The sequence below is a fragment of the Syzygium oleosum genome, unplaced genomic scaffold (genome assembly GCF_021117445.2).
Source record: "Syzygium oleosum isolate NSW1041296 unplaced genomic scaffold, Sole_v2.1 Sole_v2.11, whole genome shotgun sequence".
Lineage (NCBI taxonomy): Eukaryota > Viridiplantae > Streptophyta > Magnoliopsida > Myrtales > Myrtaceae > Syzygium > Syzygium oleosum.
In genome coordinates this window covers 7,549,278-7,575,983 of record NW_026607495.1, presented here as the reverse complement: position 1 = coordinate 7,575,983, position 26,706 = coordinate 7,549,278, and the positions used below count along the sequence as shown (strand labels likewise).

Below are 26,706 nucleotides of genomic sequence, written 5' to 3'. Positions count from 1 at the left end.
AATCCGTTTCCTGTTCGTCCACACTTAAAGGCCATCTACCATCGATCTCTAATACCGTCTGCTAATAAGCCGATGACAGCATTTCCTGGCCCCTGAACAGAGACATTCGAGTAGTTTGAGGAGTTCATCGCTTAGCCTAAATGCCAGAACCCAAGCTCAGATGTGATCAAAAGTAGCTGTGGAAGGACTTGGTCGTGATGAAGAAGCTGATGTAAATGATTATCATGCATGCACATCATGCATTGCACCGACACTTTTTGGTCCCCGACATGCTGTGACTTTGTTCCTCCAATAATTTCTTCAAATGACACGTCATTTGTGCACATCATCGTTTGCATGTGAGTTACAATATAAGCTTACTTGGATGGAAAAGTTCACGGGTGGTTTTTTTTTTGGGAAAAAATCACAAAAAATCCCAAACTTTGCCATCTGTGACACATTTACCCTGAACTTTTTTTTGTGACACCAAAAACCCCTAACTTTGCTTTTTGTGACACATTTACCCCAATGTATTTAGTCCATGGGCATTTTCGTCTTTTTTGCTTTTTCTTTTTGTTTCCTTTCCGGCGAGGGGGGGCCTCGCCGGCGTCGGGCGAGGGCTGCCCTCACCGGATCCGGCGAGGGGGGCCCTCGCCGGCGCCGGGCGAGGGCGGCCCTCGCCGGCGTCGGCGAGGTTCGCCTTCGCTGGCGAGCGAGGGCGGCCCTCGCCCGACTCGGCGAGGTCGACCCTCGCCGGCGTCGGGCAAGGGTCGACCTCGCCTGAGTCGGGCGAGGGCCGACCTCGCTCGCCCAGGCGAGGGCGAACCTCGCCGGTGTTGGGCGAGGTCTGCCCTCATTGTCTCTCCATCCCGCGTCTCGCACCACATTGTCTGTATTTCGCAGCATTGCGTTCTATTCGCGGCTGAGCTTGATCTTGATCTTGATCGAACGATTCGACGGTTCTTTTTCTGGGAATTTCCGCTCGTTCTGTGCGTACCCTTTGAAGTTGTGATGATATATAGTGTTGGGTGTTGAAAGAATTTGAAAAAGGGCCTGAACTTTGTCGTTGTTTTGGTAAAAATTGAAGTCTGGATGTTTGTGCGAGAGGCTTGAGGGGGGTGCGCGTGCTTGACTGAGCTTGAAAATGGGAAGATGCAAAGTGGAAATTTTGGCGGAGAAATTTGTTGCCAACTCCTCCTCCCCCTCCTTGCTGTGCGCTGGTGATCTCTGATGTGTTCCCAGTACATATGTCTAGATACTGTAGCGAGTGCCGGTTATTTGGTCCGTGTGTTAAGCGTCGCCCGCATCCTGATAGGAGAGTTTTTCGATAGGAAAGAGCGTGCTTCTCGGTGGTTGCGGAAGCAAGCGACGATCTTCCCATCAGTTTTCAGTGCTTCCACGCGCTAAATTCGATTATTGAGGAAGACGGCCAACACTGTCGGCTGAGTAATTTAGCTTCAAACACGTCATGTAAGGAGGACGAAGTTGAACGACAGTGCTACAAAGTGAAATGTGTTTCGGTTCTAAAAATAAAAAATAAAAAAATATGTATTTCGGTTCGGTTCGGTTCGTGTTCTAAACACGAACCGAACCGAAACCATTGAGATACCCATTTGCTTAGCTAATACCCGAACATGAAGTTGACCCGACCCGAAAATATCCAAAACTTCGGGTCGGATTGGGTCGGTTCGTGTTTCGATTCGGATATATTGTTTGGTTTTGACAACCCTAGTGCACGGTAGATGGTATTCCCGATAGCATGATGCGCGTGGAAATAATCTTTCCAATTTTTTTCCAACGAAAATCAATATCAATATCCAATCCCAAAAAAAAAAAAATTCCCCCGGTCTCGGGCATGTAGGAAACAAGCAGCATTGCCCCCACGCACGAGGAGGATTTCAGGTCACGTGCGGTAGCACGCCACTCGATTTGAAATATTAAATAAACGACGACGCTTTTTTTGGTGGGGGGGGGGGTTGCAACGGTCATAAAAATGACCGTTGCGTTCCTCGCAGGACGAAACGAGGACTACGTACCGACATTCTCCGAGCAAAGCGGCTTCGTAATTACTTTGCGTAAATTCTACTGGGCTATCTAATTAATTTTCTGACCAAAAAAATAACTAATTAATTTAACAATCAAAAAATGTTTTTCATCCTAGAAAACTGGAATAAATGTTACGAAGTTGTCCTAAACACATTTTCTTTATTTGGGACTCTCCGTAGAAATATGAATTACGATATTTAAAGTCGGTAAATTTGTACTCGTTTTTCTCGAATTTTTAATCTCGATCAGTGTCTTTACAGGGGTATTGATAAAATCCATAGCAAATATAGTCCGATTTGATCGACTATCACGCATAGGCTTACATGCATGAAGTTGAAAATGATAAAGGCGTTCGTGTACTCCAAAGATGAAAATCGCTAGGACAAGGATGGCCCGAATCCCCTTCTTACATGCACGCCTTTATCGAAAAATTATTTTTCCTTGATAATTTTTTAATGCGAATTTAATATTTTCAAATGTCAAATTACAATAAAACGAGACATGTAATTTACTTCGCAAGACGTGGATACTTCGGCAAAATACATAATAGTCTAACAAAATTACGCATCATCAAAAAGAATAAAATGCGAAAAAAAAAATTCAAATAAATTCAGTTTTTATATTTATTTTGAAGGCGCATTTAATGCGACTTCACATTTCCCGAAAAGAAACTCCAAACTTTATATCGGAACTTTCCGGGATTTCATCATCCACCGTCTACTACCGCATCCAACGGCCAGGAATCACTCGAAGCCTCGAGCCCAAAAAAACAAACGCTTTTTATGACGCGACTCAAGCGCTTTAGTCATTTCCATCTTCCCTCTCTCTCTCTCTCTCTCTCTCTCTCTAGCAGAGCTTTCGATCGCTCGAAGCTTCAACACAGCAACCAACAATGGCGGCGGCGTCGTCTTCCAGCGCTCGGTGGCTCTCGGCCAGAGGCGCGGCCGTGTCGGCCGCCGTGCTCGCGGCGGCCCTGGCCCTGGCCCTGAGGCTCTCGGCGCCGTCGATCTCCGAGCTCGCGAAGGTCCAGATCCCTCTCCTGTGGCTCTCGCTCCTCTCGTGGCTCGAGCCTCCCTACGTCTACCTCGTCATCAACGGCATCATCGCCACCATCGCCGCTTCCTCCAGGCTCCATGCCAACCGCCACGGGGAGCAGGAGGAGGTGGCGGCGCGGGTGATCTCGGAGACGACGGAGTCGTCCCTGGGGGGCGGCGGCGGCGGCGGCGGCGACGTTTTCGGTTTGCTTCCCGACGGAATAGTCTGCCCCTCGCCGCGGGAGGACGTCGCTTACGAGGAGAGCGGGGCGCCGGTTGGGGTTCCTGAGGCGGAGAGTGCGGAGCGATCGGTAGCCGAAGAAGGCGGCGGAGATGGACGCGGAGACCGCGTGGAGGAGGAAGACGAGGAGTTCGTGATTTCGAGGTCCGCGTGGGCGCCGGCGGCGAGGAGGACGAACTCGCCGGAGGAGAAAACGCTGGTTTCTTCCAGGTTCGTCCAACGGAGACCGTCCAAAGCCAGCCCCGAAGAAGGTACGCTTCCAGCTCAGTTCAACTTTAATTTCAAAGATCGAAAAAGAATGAAACTGATTGCCGATCGCCGGTGATTTTTTCGTTCGATCGGAAAAGCTCTGGGAGTAATCAAGCCGAAGCGGCAAGAAACGCTCGAGAACACGTGGAAGGCGATCACCGACGGCCGGGCCGTGCCGCTGGCGAGGCGCCGCCTGAGGAAGTCCGAGACGTGGGGGGAGGAGAACCGGGCGGACCTGCTCGATCATCAGCCCCGGCCGGCAATGAGGAAGTCGGATACGTTCAAGGACCGGACGAATCAGCTGCTGGCTTCGTCGCCGTCGCCACCGCCGCCGTCGCCGGCGAGGGGGGGGAAGGAGGGCGGGGCGGCGTCGCCGAGCCAGGACGAGCTGAACCGACGGGTGGAGGCGTTCATAAGGAAGTTCAACGAGGAGATGAGGCTGCAGAGGCAGGACTCTTTGAACCAGTACAAGGCGATGATGGATCGGGGCTTGTAGCGTGCAAAACCCATAAACTTTTATTATTTTATTATATTTTTATGTTTTTCGCTCTTATTCTATTTTATTTTCTTTCTTTTTTAATTGGTTTGCGACGGTTTGAAATTGAGAATGAGTTTTCCGAGTTATATAATTCCACATCCGACAGACTTCGGCCGACGATGCCGCCCGGCCATCTCGTTTATGTCAAGATCGGGGAAAGAAAGATTGCAATAAACCTAATTCGGGAGGGGGGGAACGGGATGTAAAATTTTTTATTTAGGAATAAACATTAGAATATATAGGTGGTACTGATGAAATGCGTCGAGCGTAAGAGGAAACGTGAATCGGCATAATAGATTCATCGATTTTTCCTCTACTAATAATTAAAAAGGTCGGTCCATCTCGAGGAGGTGAACCGCAATCCGTGAAATGATTCGTCCCTCTTGGTGGCCTAGACTTCGAATCATTAGTACTTACCTAGCATGAGATATCGAAACCCGTATCGTGTGTTTAGAACACGCTCAAGTTTGTTGCGCGATATCGACGAGTGACTTCTTGATTCATATTAACACATAGATTTCAAGTATCTCTCTCTAATTAATAAGTAAAATGATATTATCATTGGGTCTATATATCTTTCTTCGAGCTCCTGGTCATGGTAGCTCCAGTTTCTAGACATCTTCGAGCTCGTGGCCGTGGCCAATTGAGCTTCGTCGAGATCGATCATGGCCGCTCCAGCTTCCGAGCCCCTTCAAGCTCACAGCCATGGCCAATCAAGCTTGGTCACGGCTGTTCAAGGTCCTTCTTGCTGGCTTCTTTTGCTGGGATATGAGCTACTGCGAGAAAGCGAGAGCATGAAAACCAAAATCATGTCAATACATCCTTTTTGCTTTATCCATCCATTTTTTTGTCATTTTAAACTTACAAAAAAATTTCTTGATACGGTACCTGACGTTCGTCGCGTGTTTTAATCAAATTAATGAGTGATAATGAAGGAACTTGACTTTACTAATTTGACAAATTTTAAAATTTAATTCCACTTCTTAAAAATTTCGAGACTCAATTATAGTCTCGCAATATGTTTTAGGTATTAGATGTGCGTCACCTCATATGGCTTCGACGGCGAAAATGTCCCATTAATTTGGAAGTAGACAATTTTCCAGCAGAGGAATTAGTTGTACTGAAATTATCAAAAAGCAATATATATGATCAATGGGAAAAATGGAGTTCTTTAATGGTAAGAAAGAACATCTCTCTCTCTTCTATTTATGCTTTCTTTTGAATCATAATCACTCTAGAGTAACCCCTTGACAATCATTTTTCTTATCAGATGATAGAGAAGCTCAAATCTCTCAACCTCATTTTTTGTTATTACTTGGAAAATACGGACTTCCTCTCAGATTTTAAGAATTTACGGGTTCTGATCCTCATTTTTTGTTAGAAACCGAAGCAGAATGACTTTTGAATTGGAGACATGAAGGCCCTCCTTCGCTTGGAGTTGTGCGAGTGAACGAGAATCACGGAGCTTTCAGCAGAAATAGAGTCTTTGGAGAATTTAAGGATTCTAGATATTTCTTGGAGTGGTATAGAAGAATTACACAACAATATCGAGAGGCTGAGAAAGCTCTGAAAGTTACATGCTTCGTATTGCAGAAAATCTGAAAGGGGAAATGCCAGAAAGCATGGGGTCTTTGGTGAAACTAGAAATTCTAGATATTTCTCATAGTGTTATAGAAAGTTTTACCCAACAGTATTAGGAGGTTGAGAAAGCTTTGAGAGTTATGTGCTATATAGCTTGCACAAATCTGAAAGGGGAGATGCCGGAAACTTCGAGGTGCAAAATGGGAACTTCCTATCGTTACGTTCTTACATCCGATCAGAGAGAAAAAGATTATTTTCTTTTCTCCATAACCTTAAAAAAAAAAAAGGATGGGGCAAGAGGGAAACCGAATTAAAATCACTGCTTTTTATAAGACCAGAAAAATGGTTGGCCACGATAGGGAGGCGCTTAATAATTTGTGCTTTCTAAGGAAATTAGCCCCTTTTTTTTATCACTCATTGCTGATATGGCACATCAAAACTAGGCATTTACATGAATAAATCACGTTACAGTATAATAATAATTTATCACGTCGCTTGAGGTTTATTTGTTCGAAGGAAAGTTATTTTCGAATTTTTTTTTTCGATTTTTCGGTATTTGAGCGACGGAAAACTAATCGGTCTACCGGAAAGCATTTTTTAAGCATCGAAAATAATAAAAAAAGACAACTTCCCATCCTAACCGGAAGAAACCACGCTCTCGGGAAACTGAGGAACGAAGCAATCCTCGCCCGCGCACCTTGTCCTGCCCCGCGCCCTTTATCCCTGAAAATGAAATTTCATTTTCTCTCCCTGATATATATAAAAAAAAAAAACGTAACAAATAAATTTTTTTTTGATTAATCGGGACGGCGGCAGAATAGGTAATAAATGACGGAAGCATCTAGAGCGAGGCGTGACGTAACGCGGAGCCCCTAAAAGCAAAAGAGCCGTCTCTTATTATTAAGGAAAAATGACATAAATAGTCCATGAACTTTGATCAAATGTGCAATTTGATCTCCGAACTTTTAATTTGTTCAATGTAGTCCCTGAACTTTAACCTAATGTTTGATTTGATCCATGAACTTTTGATTTATTCAATGTGGTTCTTGAAATTTTAATATGTGTTCAATTTAGTCCTTGAACTATTTGAAAATGTTCAATATAGTCTTTCCATTAATTCAAGTGCATGGACTATATTAAATATTTTCATATAGTTCAAGGACTAAATTGAACACATATTAAAAGTTCATGGACCACATTAAACAGATTAAAAATTCAGGGATCAAATTGAACATTATGTTAAAGTTCAGGGACTATATTGAATAAATTAAAAGTTCAGAGATCAAATTACATGTTAAGTCAAAGTTCATGAACTATTTATGTCATTATCCTTATTATTAATCTTTTTCCTTTCTCTCTCTTTTGATATTCTTTTTTTATTTTTCGTATATCGTTAGCCGATTCTGTCTCTGCGCGCGCTTAAAGAGGGAAGCGAAGGCCCTCTCTCTTAGGTTTCTGTCTCTGCGCGCGCTTAAAAGAGGGAAGCGAAGGCCCTCTCTCTTAGGTTTAGCCGATCCTCTCTCGTCTCGCTCGATAGGTTTGGATTGCAGGTGTGGCAATGTTGGACCCGCGGAAGGCCGATCAGCAGAGGCGGAATGCCTCCAAGGTCCTCAAGGTATTTGCAATGCTCCGATTGTCTCGCTTTGCTTTTGCTCCGATCGAGTAGGAGATTGACTGTTGTGGAGTTCTTCTTGCTTTAGTCGGTTCCTTCTTGTTGCTGAGCTTGAGAGAGTACTTTCTGCGACAGCTTGCGAGTCAGTATTACTGGAGCTTCGCATTGGAATACTCCTGCAGCTCCCTCGCCTCTCGCCTCAACTCCGAGTAATCCTGACTCGCAAGCTGTCGCGGAAAGTGCTCTCTCAAGCTCAGCAACGATAAGGAACTGACTAACGCAAGAAGAACTCCACAAACTCAATCGGAGCAAAAGCAAAGCGAGACAATCGGAGCATTGCAAATACCTCGAGGACCTTGGAGGCATTCGGCCGCGGATTCCACATTGCCACGCCTGCAACCCAAACCTATCGAGCGAGACGAGATGATCGGCTAAACCTAAGAGAGCCTTCGCTTCCCTCGCCTCTTCGCAGGAGTATTCCAATGCGACGCTCGATCGAGTCACGCGCTACCTGGGCGCTCTCACTGACAAGACGCTGAAGCTAGGTGAGGATATGGCCTCTGTTGTAGCTTTGACGTGTGTTTGCTTTCTCTTTTTGGTTTTGACTGGGTTCTCTGTTTGTATGAGAACAAGCTGCCCTTGAAGGTGAGGCTAGGATAGCAACACTTGTTAGGGAGAAGAAGAAGTTGTTCAATGACTAGTTGACATCAAGAGGTCAGTTTTTCCCTTTCTAAATTCAGTTCTTCCACTTTCCACGCGAAGAATGTGAGCGGGAGTACCTGGATGCATGAGCCAAGATGTCAGAAAATTTCTTGTTTTAATTGTAATTTATTTTCGGGATGATGTCCCTGTCAGGTGGACGAATAGAGATAGCTTACTTGTAGAACAATTTTGCAGTGTGTAGGATGACAAAACTCGAGTTTAACAAGTAAGATCAAACTGGAATACAACTGATAGAGTTTTAATGATGTAGTGCAGATCAACTCGAGATTGTGCTGCTAGCTATCAGTTCGTGATCCGTTTTTATTGATCACTTGGTAGTCTGAAAAATTGAGCTGTCTGTTAGTTCGGGACTGATTATACCTCAGACATTCATTAATTGGTATATGGATGCTAGAAATCAAGCACGAAAATGATTTTTCACTTTGCGTTTTTCCTTCCTCCTCCTGAGGACCAGTTCTGGTACTTTGGTCAGTGGTCACGAAGAAATTGAATCTCTTGGATTAAAGTAATGGGAGAACTCCCAAAGAGATATGATTTTCAGACAAGAGTCCAGTCACCAGTGACATAATTTCCATTTGGACTCCTTTCGCATCAGCAATTCCCCAGTGACTGCCCAATCACCGGATTGGTCGACCTCAGTCACACTAATAGTGTTTAAGTGAGATGGACAGATCATCTTGAAGCCATTTGGTTGGCTATCAGTGCAGGAGGTGCGCACACATTAATTAACTGTTTGGTTTAGAAGTTGAGCTATCTGTTAGTCAGTTGCCGAGTGACTATAGTTCAATTGGTTAATCTTTGATGGAAGCACAGAAATCAATCAAGATAGTGAATTTCTATCTTCTTTGTGTGCTCTCTTCCTCTTACTATGATAATTTGTTTCAATTGCTCTTCTCTTCAATTTCCAACCCTCCTTCTTTCAGTCTGTACAAAATTTTGGTCAGAAATTTGTTATGGGCATTTTCCTTTTCTATAATGATTTGAATATGCCTTTAATTTCAGGAAACATAAAGGTGTTCTGTCATTCGAGACCAGTATTTGAAGATGAAGGTCCCTCTGCCGTAGAATTCCCTGATAATCTTACTATCCGTGTCAACACTGGTGATGAAACCAGTACCAACCCTAAGAAAGATTATGAATTCGTAGGGTATATGGACCTCATGTTGGACAGGGTGAGCTAGAAAATGATTCATTTTGTTACATAACTGGCAGCATTTGAAGAAAGTTGGGTATTTACTACCTACCTGGCTGGTTTGCTTGGAAGTTTGTTATCTTACAGTCGGACTGGTGCATGTGCAGCTGGGATATTCAGTGATGTTCAACCTTTGGTTCAATCAGCTTTGGATGGATTTAACGTGTCAACATTTGCTTATGGACAAAGTGACTCAGCAAAGACGCACACTATGGTCTCTCTCTCTCTCAAAACACGCTCCCACCGAATAATATACTTTTAATTAACTTTTTCCTCATCTCTAGTATGTGCATGAGCAGTTCAATATAAATCCGGGAAAATTTTGTGTTTTGATTTGGAAATGATTTCCATCTGTGGTTTTTAATGAGGTTTATGTACTGAAATCATAACTTTTCTGATGCAGTCTGAGAACATAATGCCGGCAGATAAGCATAAGATACAGAAGGAGCATAATGCGTGGCTCAGAAATGAACTTGCTCAATTGGCACAGCTGGAGCAGGATCGGAAGCTGCAGATACAGCGGCAAGATTCAACTATTCAGTCTTTGCAAGTTCGTCTTATTTGAAACTTAATGCTTTTCAGCATGTGCTTTTTCATCTATCTCAACACTAAGTTGATCATATGCTTTCCCGTTCTTTTATGGATCTTGGATTCTCAGGATTTGCCTCTTGGAGCTCTTGAAATATGCTTTTTATGGCTATAATTGTTCCTGGAAAGTTTTGACAACGGTCCTATTTCTGTCAAATAAACCGCCAAATATTACTGAAAAAAGTCGATATAATTCTAGTTTGTATGTGATGGGAGACAATTGATATGGCTCCAATGTTTTGTTGAAGTACAGAGATGTTGGTGTCTGCATGTGGTCTTTGTGTGCCTTTAAGTGGGAGCATGTGCTTGTGTGCCCATACTTCTTCATTGGTGTTTGTGTCTGTAGGCTTGCAGATGCTGTCTCAGTATCCACAAAAGTGCGTGAGGGTGTTCTTATGTACCTCAGTTTGGTACACATAGTTCTGCTGCATTAAAATGTAATGGGAATGCATTAGACAATTTGTATCTTTTAAGTTGGTCGGTTGCTTTACATTTTTAAGTCATTATCCGTAAGCCCTATCTGGGTTTCACATTATCTGGTCACTTAGTTACTTTTCTAAAGAGGGATAGTGCATCCAAGTCATTTGGAAACTAGTTTTTGCATCTTCTTGTCCTTGCATGAATCGTTTTCCCTCTTTTTGGTTTAATTAGCATCTGACTTCACTTAGATGTAGAAAAATATATACTTGCTGCACTTCTTTTCTGTGATAATGCTTTGGGTTTATGGTCATCCAATGCTGGAAAGTCAGATATGTGATATGACATCTTCTGCTTCCAGGTTAAATGCAACTCTTGTAATGACATTTTCCCTTGCCCTTATCTTCATGATGCAGGCCAAGATTAGAAGTCTTGAGCATCCACTTAATGACGCCCTTCTTTCAAGTGAAACTAAGTCAAAATGTGCTGTAGATTCAGGCCTTGAAGTACAATCACTTCCGGAAGCTGTTAGTGATAGAATGGATTCTTCAATAGTGACCAAGAAACTTGAAGAGGAGCTAAAAAAATTTGATGCATTATTTGAGGTATGCTAATTCACATGGATATTCTGTTGTATGATCGATTCTATATGCTAAGTTTGCTGCTCTATTCCTCCTGCCTCCAAATACTCTCTCTCTACTCTTCCCTCGTGCGCACATGAGAAGAGAAAAAACTCGCGGTCTTTTTTCCCCTATTAGGTGTTGGTTTCTTGTGATCCGAAGTAACAATTACTAGAGTTGGTGTGCCTATATGCCTAATTGCTTTATGCTGATCCTGTAATTCTTTCAATTATTTTCCATGAGAAAATTATCCCACCAGAAAAGGATATGTTTGGTATTTTGCCTTTTCTTTTCTGGTTAAAGGTCGACGGTCTATTCAGTTGGTGGTTTCCTCAGCCGTGATGTGCCAGGCAGTCATTAAAGGAGTTATGTTGTTTATCTTTCTTCTCTTTCATTTGCACTTTCTGTATTTTTAATGTTATTTGTTTCGGTGGGGATGGAGGCATTGTGAGAGTGGTAAAGATGGGCATTATGGTCGTGTTGCTCACATTTTTACAAGGAAGATACTAACAACCAATTGAATCTGAAATCAGAACCAGGGCTAGTGGCTTCCAGTGCTAGTGACCGTAGCGAATCCAAATTACTTTATAAAAGCATGAAATATCGTGATTATATTTTATTCAGCAAAAGGAGCAGCTGTAACAATTCTATATGGAACAATTGCTTTGTCAATAGAACAGTACTGAAGCAGATCAGTTGTTAATGTTGGAAACTAACATAAAAGCATAAGTTGATCTTATGGACACTTTGGCTTGAGGTGTTCATCATATTTTTGAAATGATCTGTTTGTTTTTTATATGCATGTGTAGTTTGATAGCTGTGACTGTGTTTGCCAAACAGTGGGCTTCATTTTTCTCAACACGTCTAAATTTTATGTGGGCAATATGTTGGGGAAATTGTAGTTGCATAATGGGCAAATTTAGAACACACTCGTAAGCAGTTAATTTCTTATAAATCATGGTGTTTATGCAATCTCTATCTGGATGTCGATAAGACTTGATGCTTGTAACAATGAATTACTCTTGCAGAGATTGCATGAGGGAAATGGGAAACTATTTGATAGACTCACTGAAAAAGCTTCGTTGACCATTTCACCCCAAATAAAGTCTTATTCCTGTTAGTACTATAATTTTACCTAACAGTACCATGATGCAGGGGAAAAACTGTAGATGGACTTTTGTAGAACCTCAGTTTCTTTGAGTGCTGTATTCAGTTCATATCTGTGACTATTGCTCTCTTTATCCTCTTCTTTTTAAGAGCTGCAATGGCTCTCGGGTTGCATAGCAGCTGTAGACCACTGTGAGGTCCCACCTAGGGCTTGAGTGGATCCACAGTTGTTCAGACTTCAGATTGATGTAGCCCAGGTGTGCCTAATCTTCACTGCCTCAGTTATTGGTTTATAATTTCCAGTGCAAGTCAGTAGGTTTGCCTATGGTCATTGTCCTGTAAAGATGTTGAACCTTTACTCTTCTGCTTTCAGCAGCTTTCTATTGTGATAAGATGAGATCCATGTTAGTAATCCGGTTGTGACTTGTTTGTAAGTTGTAGAGTTCTCATGGGTGCTGAACTGGCAGATGCGATGGATGAAAAGATACTTGCAGAAGCTATAATATGAAATTTACTGCAGCATTCGCATATATCGTCGTGTGCATCAACTGACAATTTTTTTTGCTCTCTCCAGTCAGAGAAAGTGTTTTCTGTTCTCTATGCAGAATGGAATAAATTTTTGGAGGTCCAAATGTACAGATAGGAGAATGTCAAGTCTTACCTGGTGTCAGTTTGATAGCATTAGGTGCTCATGGTTTCAAATACTTGTGAGAGTGTGAAATCTGCTCATGGTAGTTTAATACATCCTTAATCATTTGTATAGCTGCCTCCACGGTCCAATTTATACGAGTTGGGGGTGTATAATTTGGGTCACAAAAGGGGGTGTAATTCAGGTCATCTTTAGGTTAGAGCTGCAATGACAATAAATTTGGCAATAATATGTTTAGGGAAATTAAAATTCGTTTAGATTAAACCTTTGAATACGCAGTAAAATTTCATTTGAGTTCCTCCATGGTGACTAAGAATCAACTCGGCCTCTTTTAACTCGTGGGCTAAAGTGAAAGGTGTTTGACTTGTCTGCTTCCTCAATTGTTTTCAAGGGCTGTATTGGTTTTTCATATTTGGAGGCTTCTACTCCATTGACTAAACTTTTCTATATTTTTGGGTGACTATGCAAGGTGCTCTTCAGTTAACTTGTTTCTTTTGGTAAGGATACTTTCTCAGATTTCTGACAATCTTGTCAATCTTTTTAGATATCAAGCCCATTATCAAAAGGAACAGAAAATATCCCATCTCGGTGCGTTTCTGAGATGAACAATGCTTTGTGTTATTCTAACCTACAGCATGTTATACATTGTCCATTCTTCCATTTTCGGTTTTTCCAGGACAAATAACAACATTGTTGGACATACTCTCAATGTTGTTCCTTCGCCATTAACTGCTGAAATGTCTACCGGTTCAGTTACTCTGGTCAGAACAAGTTCTGAGAAAGTTAAAACTACCCCAGAGGGAGAATACCTGACTGCGGCATTGAATGACTTTGATCCAGAACAGTATGCTGATCCTGTTGCCATTTCTGATGAAGGAGACAGGCTTTTGAAGTTGGTATACTTGCTTAATGATATTCCTGTGCATTTGAAAAATAATGAGGGCTTAATCACGTGTTGATTAAGTGGAAAGGAAAAAAACTTCTGATGGATCTTTCATCACCGGTTTGTCATTCAACATGTATAAAGTTTTATCCTTTTGTAGGTAGTATTTTCATGATCGAATCATTGTCAATTGGTGTGCTTTGTCTTTGGTAGAGAAAAATAGTGATTGGTAATAGTTTCTTACTTTATCTTCTAATTTTTATCTCAAAATTGTTCATTTGTGTTTCTTATTGAGTGTATTTTCGTTCATTTTGTGAAAGACCAAAAAGTAGCTTTTGGTTTTCTCTTCTGAATAGTACGTTTTCGTAATTTTTAAATGATTCTACATGAGTTCAAATATATCTAAGTGCCAATGCTATGTCTTTAAACATTTGATGTTCTCAATATCAAATAAAACTCAAAGCTCAAATGCTAAAACAGAAGTATTGAGCAAAAAGCTAAAAAGAAGTAATTGCAAGTACAGTATATTTCATGAATATACAATTTCCGGTCTCCACAAATTGGGCTTGAATGACAATTTTTACTATTTTAGAAAGAATTACAGCATGCTGGTGAGTTAATGTTTCAAAAATAGAAAGATACTGCGGCTGTTTATGATATGGTCATCTAATTTAGTATTTGTTCCATTCTGCATAATTATGTTATTTCTGTTGATCACGGTGAACGTCTTAAATTATATCATAGTTAATTGCCAATATTATGGTAGTGCAGGTTTTGGTTGCTGTCGTCAGGGCAGATGCTCCCAGAGATCGTGAGATTCTTGCTGAAATTAGAGATGCTCTTTTTTCGTTTATTCGTAGAATGGAACGGAGGAGCTTTCTGGATACCATGCTTGTCTCATTTGCCAGGATATTGTATATTCAGTCTTTGCTTACTAGATCACCAGAGCTGCAGTCTATCAAGGTAACAATTTCTGATACCTCCTTTAGGCTCCAATTTCCGGCGTTAGTATTTTATAATATGCATGTTATCTGGTTTTTTATACATCTGACCAAACATTTCATTTTACCCCTGGTGCTTGTTGTCACTCTTTGAACTGTAGGTTTTGCCTGTTGATTGCTTCTTAGAAAAAGCAAATTGTGGACGTAGTAGAAGCTCTAGCCAAGGTAACAGCCCTGGTAGATCAGGGTATGTTGAGGAGCAGATCCAGGGATTCAAAGTCAACATAAAGCCTGTGAAAAAGTCTAAGTTTTCTTCAGTTGTCTTAAAGCTTCGAGGTGTCAATCAGGTTCGCGCTGTTCTTCTAGTGTTGCTAGTCTTTTGAAAGACGTGAAAGATACACATGCCATGAATCTAAAACCAAATAGAAACTGATGATAAGAACAGAACTACGTTGAAGGGCATCTTCAGTCTGGCCGCATTTAACTTTATATCATGAGCTTCTCGCTCATTTATTCCTATAGATGGTTATTATCTGGGATATTGACTTCTCCGTATTTCAAGCTTTCACTTTTTTACCGAATGCTATAACCCCTTTTTAGGAAACTTGGTGGCAACATGTCACAGGAGGAAAACTCAGAGAAATAACTGAAGAGGCTAAAAGCTTTTCTACTGGAAATAAGTCCCTTGCTACCCTTTTTGCGCATACTCCAGAGTGCTGCGACATCAGATTAACTTTTGGCTTGTAAAAAACTTTGAGTTCCTCTCTATGACTGTAGATGATGTAATGAGAGGAACTATTCAGTCGGAAAAATTCTCCACTGCCATTATGAATGGTTGGATGGCTGGACTTGGCATTGCTATGCCCCCAAAAACAGACGCTCTCGGTCAGCTTCTATCAGATTATACTAAGAGGGTTTATACTTCTCAATTACAGGACCTGAAGGTAGGTGTTGATCAACGGTGGACTTCATCAATTGGATGCATCAATTATGTCACTGCAGCATAATTGCCATAATTTTGAACAAATGACTGCAATTATTATTAAGATGATGTTAATCTCCATGGCTTACATCAGGATATTGCTGGAACCTTGGCGACAGAAGAGGCAGAGGACTTGGCACATGTAGCAAAGCTTCGTTCAGATCTCAAATCTTTTGTTGATAAGAGAAGACAGGTACTCTTCCATATTCACTACTTGGGCCTATATATACTAATTTAACATAATTATGAATGGATATATGAACTCTTAAATAGCAGTTAATCTAAAAGTGACGCTCGTGTGCGCGCGCACATATATATAGAAGAACGGTGGTTTTTGTAGCTGATCTCCTCTGCCCTTGTCAGTGGATCTTTTCTTTTCTTATTCAGAAAGTTATGTGGTGGGAAGGGGGCGAAGCTGCGCTGCACAACGTGACTCAGTCCTTCTCATTAGTGACGGCAATAGGATTGATTGTCCCTAACGAGAGTTAGAGATGGGTAGAGGATGTAATAAGCCATGTGTCTATAGATCATGGTGTCATTGGGAGATTATTATATCTGAAAGAGGAGAAAGAGTGTTTAAGAAGTGTTGACAGAGAGAGAGAGAGAGAGAGAGAGAGAGAGGGGGGCCGTAACGGATGATAAACATTTCTTTTGTCCGGGGCGCGGGGGGGTGGAGCAGGGCATAAGGGATGATAAACATTTCTTTTGTCAATATCTAGTTCGACAAACATTGTCCAAAAATGACATGAAACCGCTGTTGGCCAAATAAAATACGGAAGAAACTGACAAAATGAGAAGGGATAAGAGATCGCAATTGGTTGACTGTTGATTTGCATTGTATGGTTCGATTTGATTCAAGGTCGAAGCGATATGTATCTATTAGGTCAATTGTTATCTCCTAAATCGCAAGTGAATCTATCGCTTCACCTGTGAATCTACAATTCTTTGCGTATCTATCTATGCAAGTGATTCTTTTTTTGTACGTTTTCCTATAAAATAATGTAAATCTCGTCGCATTTTAATCTGCGGGCACTATTTTGATAGTAACAAAATAATTGAAAGTACGCTTTGTACTTTACAATAAAAGACGAAATAAAATGAGTCAATGACATAGAAATTTGTATTTTACATTTGAATGTAATCCTTTTGTTAATAAAACAGTGGGAAATTATCTTCTTATGCATAGGATCATAACTTGTACTTGAATTTTAGTTTTCCATGTAATGGATCATAAATCTTACTCATTTCATATTTTATTACGTTGTTTACAAAATTTAAAAATGCCCGGCACAATTTTAATTTTAGGAACTCTACCGAATCTTACGATAATATTTGTTTCGATCCTCGATCCAATATTCATAAATTTAAGATTTTGATTCACGATACGTATCTTGATTTGACAACTATGTTGAAGGTACTTTAGTTGGTAGACTACAATTGTGTGTTTGCATCCAAAGAGAGGTGTGCCAAAGCTCAACCCTTGGTTAATTAGAAAAATAAGTATTGGAGTCATTCTTAAACTATGTTCATTTGATAAATGCATAAACTAGAGACAGTGGCGCTTTTACTCATCTCTATTACATGTAATTGAGTGACTTTCCTTAATGGACATAGGGTCCATCTGTGAATAATATTAATATGTGGGCGGAGGTCTTGTGTTCCATTTTGGCGTAGGATTAGGTGCAGATCTATGCGTGTGTCAGTGGTCACCAGACTTAATTTGTTACATCTGTATTAAACTGCATCCTTGAATGATTTGACTTGATTGACTTAGTTCTTTCTGTTTGCTCCTTATGTTTCTAACAAAATCAGATTTTGCGACAAATGAGAAACGATGTGGCCATACTAACACTCGATGGTGGTGGTTCACCCATTTGCACTGCTGCTGAAGATGCAAGATTAGCATCTCTTGTTTCTCTTGATGGCATATTGAAGCAAGTCAAGGTTGAAACTGTTCTTTGTACTTATTTCTCACGTGGATGTCCAGTCTATGTACAAAGAAAGGAGGCTGGTTGATTTTGAGCAGGAAATAATGAGACAATCATCCGTCAACACCTTGAGCAGAAGTACGAAGGCAGCAATGCTAGCATCTCTGGATGAACTTGCAGAGCGGATGCCTTCCCTCCTCCACATTGATCGTCCTTGTGCCCAAAAACAAATCTCTGATGCCTGTAATGCTGTCGAGGTTTGTTAACCTTCAAAAAACCCTCAATCCTGTAGATTCTTTTTTTTGGGTTACATAATTCATGCGCATCTATACCATATGGCTAAGAACCATGCAGGGTCTCATAAAACCTGGCAATGATTGTCAGTATTTAGTAAAATTAGATCAGTAAGTAAAATGTTGGATGATATGGGGAATGTCCTATAGATCTGCGTAACAATAATATCAAAGTTCTTGCAAAGATTCAGACCACAAGGTTTTGATGACAGAACTTTCTGATGGTCCAAGTGTTTGGTTGAGACGGTCCAGCATAGGATGTTATGGAAACTTTCATGCTCTCTAAGACGTTGCTTTTAAACTTAATCTTGACAGAGTGATAGTCACCTGATGGATTTTCTTTGTGAAGATGGGCCGCCCATGATGGGCTAACCCAGCCCATGAAAGAAAGTAACTGCACTTGGCAGTTATTGTCTAGAAACAAAAGTGAGAACACACGCAAGAGTGTGTGTGTGTTGTATTTTTCATCATCAGAAAACTCATTTTCACTAAAGGACAAAGAAGAAGGGGCTTTGTTCAATAATTCAAAGATTGTTCTCTCTCTCGAGGCTGTGATAAGTGCATTTAATCTGTGGTAAAAGAGGTATGTTCATTTCATGTAATATACTTCGAACGATCGGCGATTCAAGCGTAGAATGGGCACGTTGTTCCGCAATTTTTGTATTATGTTTTAGGAATATGTTTCCTTCATTGGTATCAGAGCATGTGTTTTTGTTTCCTGATCGTTGCAAGTGTGCATAACACGGAATATTGGCCGGAATTCGTGAAACGGCGCCGACGAACGCTCGGGTACGAAAACCGACACTGACCGTACTGTTCGGGATCGTTTCTCGAAATTCCGTGCGATAAATTTTATTTTTGAAGGCATAGGGTCGTAGTGCTCGTCGATACGAGCAAAATGAAGGGTGGCACTCCGCCGGGGGGAGCCGCACGCGCCCACACGCGCCGCCGCAAGTGGCGGTCTCGCCGGCACGTGCGTGGCGGTTCCTCCCCGCGCGCGTGCACCGCACGCGCCATGAGGGCGTGTGCGGTGTGGCTGACATCACGGTGACGTCAGCCATGCGGTTGCCCAACCGGGTTTTTTTTTTTTCAGACCCGACCCGACCCGGATCCGACTTGACCCGATAGTCCACCCGACCCGTAGACTTGACCCGTTGACCATTGACTGGCGTTGACCACCGTTGACCGGCGTTGACCGCCGAAAAAAAAAAAAAAAAAAAAAAAAAAAGAGGCAGAAGGGGTAGAATGTGTTTCTTGAAATATTATACCTTGGATTATAAGTAATCCTTTCATTTTTTCTGCATTTGTTGCAGGAATAATGGTACGAAGATATCGAATCCCTATTATCACTAGAACGGCGGCTCAAAAGAAGAAGCTTGAGAAACTAAGAATCAAGCTGGCTCTTTACTAGTGGGATGCTGATGAAGACATAATGACACACATCATCAAGGTCAACCAAATGATACAAGATATAATTTGGAACGGTTTCGTAATGCCAGGGTATGTGATGGTCGGAGCCCTCAAATGCACCATTCCTGATGAGTTGGGAAGAATGATTGATAGGGTTTGGGACGCCTTAAAAGGTCCGAGCTATAAGATGATTGTGGAGCAATTCATGATAGAGTACATACGGGTCGGGGCAAGGAGGACGTCAACCCTTACATTGAATCGGTCTCGGCGCAATACGTTGCCCGAATCTAGGGGTTTTCCGAGTGCCTCCATTTGGATGCCAAAGAAAATAGAATTTCCTGAGGTTTTTCATGAGTCATTTCCGGTTTTTAGAAAGCAGATCACCACCTGATTGTGTTTATCTATTTTTTCATAAGCTCTTATGGATATGTTCAATATAGGTTGGTGTTAAATATCTTGGGTGGATGGTTCTTTTTATATTGGTGTTTAATGTTTATTTCCTATGATGGATTTGTTCCTCATGTAAATAGTTCTATAATGAATAGATGTTGACGGATATTTTCTGTTATGAATAGTTTATGGTGCTATTATATTATAATATATGTCTTATTAATATTATCTGGTTGAGTGGGAGTTCTAAAAGTTTTAGTAACTTTAAAGAACGTAATTTTACCTTAATGATTACATTAACGGTAATTTCACATTAAGTTTTTTGATGATGATTGGGAACATAGTACACTTTCGAATCTAAAGCCTATGTGAAATTATTCATTAATATAATCAGTTTGTGTAAAATTGATGCATAAATAAGTGGCATTAATAATTCGTGCGTATATGTCGAAATGTTCGAGATACCATGGCTTCACATCAAAGAATATAGTTCTTTGAACGAACAAAGGAGAGAAGCTTAACGGTGATAATTATGAAATTTAGCATATGAAAATCCAATATGTGCTGGAAGAGCAAGAGGCTCTTGAAGCTCTTAACCTGGTTATGGTAGAGCATGAAGACGGAAACACTGCACAACATAAGAGAGATAACGATGCATTTGCTGTATGGAAAAGGAAGAACTCTCTTGCTCGCATCACGTTGCTGAGTAGTATGGAAAATGATGTCATGCGAGAGTTTAGGCGTTTTGAAAATGCTAAGGAGATGTGGGAAGCATTGGCAGCAAGGTTTGGTCATACATCTGTAACCAAGCTTAGACAACTCACTATAAGATTTGACTCATATAAGAAGCCACATGGTCAATCCATGAAACAACATTTAAGGAAAATGTCAAACATGATTAATGAGCTGAAGGATGCTGGCCATGTTCTGACTGATGAGCAGCAAGTGCAAGCAGTGATTCGTTCTTTGCCTCAAAGTTGGGAGCATATGAAGTTGCACCTAACTCACAATGAGAACATCAAAACCTTTGAAGATGCAGTGCGCCACTTAGAGCTAGAGGAGAACCGCCTCCTGGCAGATAAGCCGGTAATTGACATTTACTATGCAGGTTCTAGCTCACAAGGGCCTTCGAGCTCTAAGCGCAAGCGTCCTGATTCGTTCAGAAGGTGGAGAGGTAAGAGAGCGAGTTCTTCGGGGAAGAAACCAAGAGATGAACAACACCAAAGAGGAAAGCATCCTCATGAGAAAAAGATGTCAAGAGTGAAGTGCTACAACTGTAGCAAGAAAGGCCACTTTGCTCGCGATTGTCGTGAGCCAAAGAAGGTTAACTCATCTTGTATTATTGAGAACTTTGTTTATGTATCAAGTTCTATATTTCTAACTGAATCAAATCCTTTGTGGACTGTAGATTCGGGAGCAACAGACCATGTAGCGAAGGATAGAGAAGCCTTCGTAGAATTTTGACGAGTTCCAACGGGAACTAAATGGATTTATGTAGGGAACAACTCCAGAGCTGAGGTTAAAGGAATTGGCACCTGCCAGTTGATTATGCGTGGTGGACGCACTTTGTTCTTACATGATATATTATATGCTCCGGAAATTCGTCGGAACTTAGTGTCTGTTTTAGTGTTGATTCGACTTGGTTTTAATTTGAATTTCCATAACAATGGTGTAGACTTGTATTTAGGTACGAGTTATTATAGTTGTTATTTTCTAGATGGTTTTATTGTACTGGATGTTGATTCTGTAAATGTCAATGTTTGTTATTCCCACTTCACGTCTTCTACTTCGTGTGATAATGATGTGAACGTATGGCATGCTAGGCTTGGCCATATAGGCCAACAACGAATGAATAAATTAGCCAAAGAAGGCTTAATGGGCAATATTGAAAAAGTCGACTTGCCCACTTGTGAACACTGCCTAGCTGGGAAAACAACAAGGAAATCATTTGGAAAAGGAACAAGAGCTGAATTTCCTTTGCAGTTAATCCATTCTGACATTTGTGGTCCAATGAATGTGAGGGCTAGACATGAGGCTGTTTATTTTATCATATTTATTGATGATTATACTCGATTCGGATATGTCTATTTGATTTCTCATAAATCTGAGGCTTTTGGTTGCTTCAAGATATTTATGAACTTGGTGGAAAATCAATTAGATAAGAAAATAAAAGTATTGAGATCCGATCGAGGTCGAGAATATCTATCTGATGAGTTTAGAAATTTGTGTGATGAAAGGGAATAGAAAGACAATTGTCTATTCCCTATACTCCTCAACAAAATGGTGTTGCGGAAAGGAGAAACAGAACCCTACTAGAAATGGTTAGATCCATGATGGCGCAGGCTAACTTACCTATCACCTTTTGGGGTGACGCTTTATTAACTGCTACCTACATACTTAACCGTGTGCCTTCTAAATCAGTTATTTCCACTCCGTATGAGTTATGGACAAGTAGAAAACCCGTTTTGAGTTTTCTGAAACCTTGGGGTTGTGCCGCTTATACACATGAATTTTCTCATAAGTATGGGAAATTAGGTCCTAGAGGTAAGAAGAGTATCTTCATAAGGTATTCGGAAACCTCAAAAGGATATGTATTTATAGGTGAGCAAGAAAGTCGGAGTATAACTGAATTTGAATCACGAGATGTCACATTCTTAGAGAATGAGTTTCCTAAGAAGGGCGAAATAGGTGAGAACTACTCACTATTTGAAACCTTGGATCCTGATAGTGAAATCGATAAAGTTCGTCCAAGTGGAAGCAATGTGAGAAGTGAGGAATTGAATTCGACTCAATCTCAATTGCAACCTTTTGATGAGACGATTCCGTCATTATCTAATCCAAGTGGGAGCATAATGGAGAATGATATACCACGTGTACAATCTTCCATACGGCGAACAAGTCGCAAAAGTATTCCCTGACGACGTTTTGACATTGAAGGGGAAACTTTCATGATCGCTCCACAAAATGAAGACGAGCCAAGGAATGTAAATGAGGCTCTAAATTGCCCTAACAAAGAAAAATGGATGATTGCAATGAAAGAAGAAATGGAGTCAATGAAGTCAAACCATGTTTGGGAATTGGTTGATCTTCCAGAAGGACGCAAAGCTATTGGGAATAAATGGGTTCTCAAAATAAAACGCAAATCCGATGGCTCAATAGAAAGATATAAGGCTCGCCTAGTGGCGAAAGGGTATAATCAACAGGAAGGAATTGATTATGAAGAAACTTTCTCTCCTGTAGTGAGATTTGCCTCAATTCACCTTATTCTGGCAATAGTGACAAGCATGGATCTTGAATTACATCAAATGGATGTAAAGACTGCTTTTCTAAATGGAGAATTAGAAGAAGAAATTTACATGGAGCAACCAGTTGGCTTCGTTGTGAAAGGCCAAGAACAAAAAGTATGTCGACTTCTAAGATCGATATATGGCCTTAAGCAGTCTTCGAGACAATGGTATATACGTTTTCATAATGCCATAGTGGCGTTTGATTTTACAATGATTGATGAAGATTATTGCGTGTATATCAAAAGATCCAAAGATCAATTTGTGATTTTATCATTATATGTTGATGATATACTGATTGCCGGAAGCAATATGGAGTTGGTTAATACTATTAAGAGTTGGTTATCGTCCAATTTTGAGATGAAAGATATGGGTGAGGCTGCATATATTCTTGGAGTTAAGATTTCAAGAGATCGTTCCAAGAGATTATTGTCTCTTTCGCAAGAGACTTATATAAATAAAGTTCTTGAACGATTTTGTATGCAAGACTGTAAACCCATGGATACTCCTATTGCAAAAGGTGAAGGATTGAGCCATAGGTTGTGTCCTAAGACTCCACAAGAGAAGGAACAAATGAAACGTGTTCCTTATGCTAGTGCTATTGGAAGTTTAATGTACGCTATGATGTGTACAAGACCTGACATATGTTTTGCAGTTGGGATGGTAAGTAGGTACCAATCCAATCCAGGTCAAGCACATTGGAAAGCCGTAAAAAGAATCATGAGGTATCTAAAAGGTACTGCTAATTATTCACTGAGTTATCAAGGCAAGGATCTGCGACTTGAAGGCTACTCAGATGCTGATTGGGGAGGAGATTTAGATGAAAGGAAATCTACCTCTGGTTTTGTTTACTTACTGAATAATGGCGCCATATCTTGGAGCAGTAAGAAACAAACATGTATAGCATTGTCCACGATGGAAGCTGAGTTCGTGGCGTTGTCAGGAGTAGTACAAGAAGGTGTTTGGCTTAAGAGATTTTTGGATCATTTAGGTGTTGCTAAGAATGCTGAAAACTCATTGTTAGTCAATAGTGATAGTCAAGCAGCGATAGCATACACCAAGGATCCGAAATATCATGGCAAGACCAAACATATAGTTACCAAGTATAACTTTGTCAAGGATATGGTTGCACGAAAAGATGTGAACTTGCAGTACATATCTACGCATAGAATGATAGCAGATCCTATGACGAAGCCAATTCCAAGAGATGTTTTCTATGGTCATGTAAAATCTCTGGGACTGCGTAGAAAGTGATGTACTGAATATTGTATTTTTCCCTGAGTGTTCACATTTAATGAAGTTGCTCTCTCATTATTAATGCCTATGAATTTATTTAATATTTATGTATCTTAATGCTTAGTGCATTATATCGAGAAAGTATGTCTGACAGATGAGATTAGCCCACTTACACGGGTAATCGCCTCTATTAACTGTGCGATAAATAGAGATGAGACAATTTTTAGGCTTATTATCTAGGTGATAATCGAGAGCTCAAGCTTAAAATAAAAATGTTGACTTAGCTAAGTGCCAAGATGAGGACATAACATTTACTATGTCCGAAAGTAAAATAACCCACATATTTTACTTTATCTGTCTTTGATGCCAGATGTGAGTTCTAATGGATTTTTTAGAGGAGTAGATACGTGAACTCAAGTTTAGACATTAGGTATGTCTGAACTATCATCTGTACGGTATTGAATGTAAAGACATACGCTTCACGTGAAAGGAGTTAATATCGTAATACGTATTTCATACTACGTATGCATAAGACGATCGATAAGAGTGGCAAAAGTTTTTGATCTCAACTTTATGCCGTGTGAAACTCTTGAGAATATGAGTTCCTCATTTAGTGCCCTTACGACTCTAACTTATTCTCAAAGTTTCTATTCAGTGTTCGCTATCTTAGGATGTTGCCAATGGTCATGAATGATTCGATCTAATGGGGCATTTCTAGAAAAGCGAGCTGGACTGAAATAGAGAGATTGAAGGAAAGAGGAAGATCAATTTATTTATGATGTCACATTCTATGTTTGTATTCACAGGTCGACCAATTATGATTTTAAGTAAATCATAGTTGTGAATACAATATACGAGATACTAAAAGAGATCAAAGGGGATATAAATGTGACTGATTGATCTAGGGGACTACATACTATATCTACTCGGAAAACGTTGTACCCAATTTTGAGCTGCTATGTATTCCTAACAGATGCATCGCAACGAGCTCTCGAAGTATGCTGGTCGCACGGATTATTTGCTAGTATGAATATTGCAAAGAAGAGAGAGTTAATGTTTAGCCCACCATGTGCGAGTGGGAGATGATGGATTTTCTTTGTGAAGATGGGCCGCCCATGATGGGCTAACCCAGCCCATGAAAGAAAGTAACTGCACTTGGCAGTTATTGTCTAGAAACAAAAGTGAGAACACACGTAAGAGTGTGTGTGTGTGTTGTATTTTTCATCATCAGAAAACTCATTCTCACTAAAGGACAAAGAAGAAGGGGTTTTGTTCAACAATTCAAGGATTGTTCTCTCTCTCGAGGCTGTGATAAGTGCATTTAATCTGTGGTAAAAGAGGTATGTTCATTTCATGTAATATACTTCGAACGATCGGTGATTCAAGCGTAGAATGGGCACGTTGTTCCGCAATTTTTGTATTATGTGTTAGGAATATGTTTCCTTCATCACCCTCGGTCAAGAATTATATGGTATTGAGTAATCCCCTTATTGCTTACAACTATTCATGAAAGAAGTATTCGGAAGGACAAAAACAAGCAACGAGAATTTGATAAGGGTTTGCACCTTATCATTGATACGACATAATAGACCTTGTTCTTACTGGGTCATTCGTTCTTTGGTTGTGCTGCTGCAGTTGATTCCTGAAGAAGATGAGCAGGAACAGTCGCATGCTTCCAGACCTACAGATTTGGATGTGGCTCAGTGGAACGTCATGCAAATCAACACAGCCTCAATGACTCCATTCATCATCAAATGTGGAGCCAATTCTAACTCCGAATTGGTTATCAAAGCAGACGCCCACGTTCTGGAACCCAATGGCGGTGAAATCGTGAGGGTGGTTCCCAGGCCATCTGTTCTGGAAAATATGAGCTTGGAGGAGATGAAGCAGCTCTTCTCCCAAATGCCTGAGGCTCTAAGCTGGCTCGTCCTCTGCCAGACGGCAGTTGAGACCCGTGCTCAATACTCCAAGCTGTATGGGACCTTGGCCATGAAGTTGCCATCGCTTAGGAATATCTAGTGGTCAAGTTGGAGAAGGGCGGCATGTTGAACGATGTTAGACCTAGAAATCGGTGTTCCTTGTGTATTCCACTGACTCGCAGTCGCATAGGTCTTTTTGTAAGCTCTGATGAGGAGATTTTTCTTCTGTTCACTTGTCCATTCTTGGGGGTAGCCCTGTCAGTTTTTTTGTGGGTTTTTGAGTGGTGAGCAGAAGCGTGTAAGTAACTGCAGGTATTGTAATTTTGTCGAGGGCTAAGCTGATGGCTTCTTTAATGTATAGATAACATATCTCTGTTTTTTAAGGAAGGTTCGGAGACGGGAACCGACAAGCCATTCCTGTTTGTTCCCGTGAAATATTGGATGTTCACTTGGATGTAGGTTTGAGTTTTTGTATTTTCCTCTTATGTCCTGTGAATGGCATGATAAGTAACTAGGTGTATTGTCGCTTGAAATTGTATGTCCTAATGCTTGGAAGTGAGGCTGAGAAATGCTAGAATTCTCACAGAGGTCGATAAATTTCATCGACAAGTCGAGACAAGGATGACCCGAGAAGGGGTCTGGCAGGGCTTTCGCCCCTGCAGCGTGGTTCTTGCCGTAATATTTAGCAAGTATACATTCTATAATCCATGAAGTTTAGCATATGTTTCGCTGAAATTGCTCCCGCGGCGATATATAATTTATCGAACGTCGTTCTTTGGTTTTTAATAAGAAAGGACCAGGTTCAGTGGCGACTCCGGATAGGAGATATCCATGCGAGAAAAAAAACTCACTCGTTTGGGCCAA

The 26,706-nt window shown here is 40.8% G+C and overlaps 1 protein-coding gene and 1 pseudogene across 1 annotated transcript; both read left to right on the top strand.

Moving 5' to 3' along the window:
* The first annotated feature begins 2,816 nt into the window (after positions 1-2,816).
* Positions 2,817-4,080, top strand: LOC115687867 (uncharacterized). Its single transcript, XM_030613566.2, has 2 exons — positions 2,817-3,551; positions 3,648-4,080. The coding sequence occupies exons 1-2, from the start codon at positions 2,918-2,920 to the stop codon at positions 4,043-4,045; spliced, it is 1,032 nt and encodes a 343-aa protein (XP_030469426.1). The 5' UTR covers positions 2,817-2,917; the 3' UTR covers positions 4,046-4,080.
* Positions 4,081-7,911: 3,831 nt separating this feature from the next.
* LOC115687865 (kinesin-like protein KIN-14B) lies at positions 7,912-26,204 on the top strand (annotated as a pseudogene).
* The last annotated feature ends 502 nt before the right edge of the window (positions 26,205-26,706 follow it).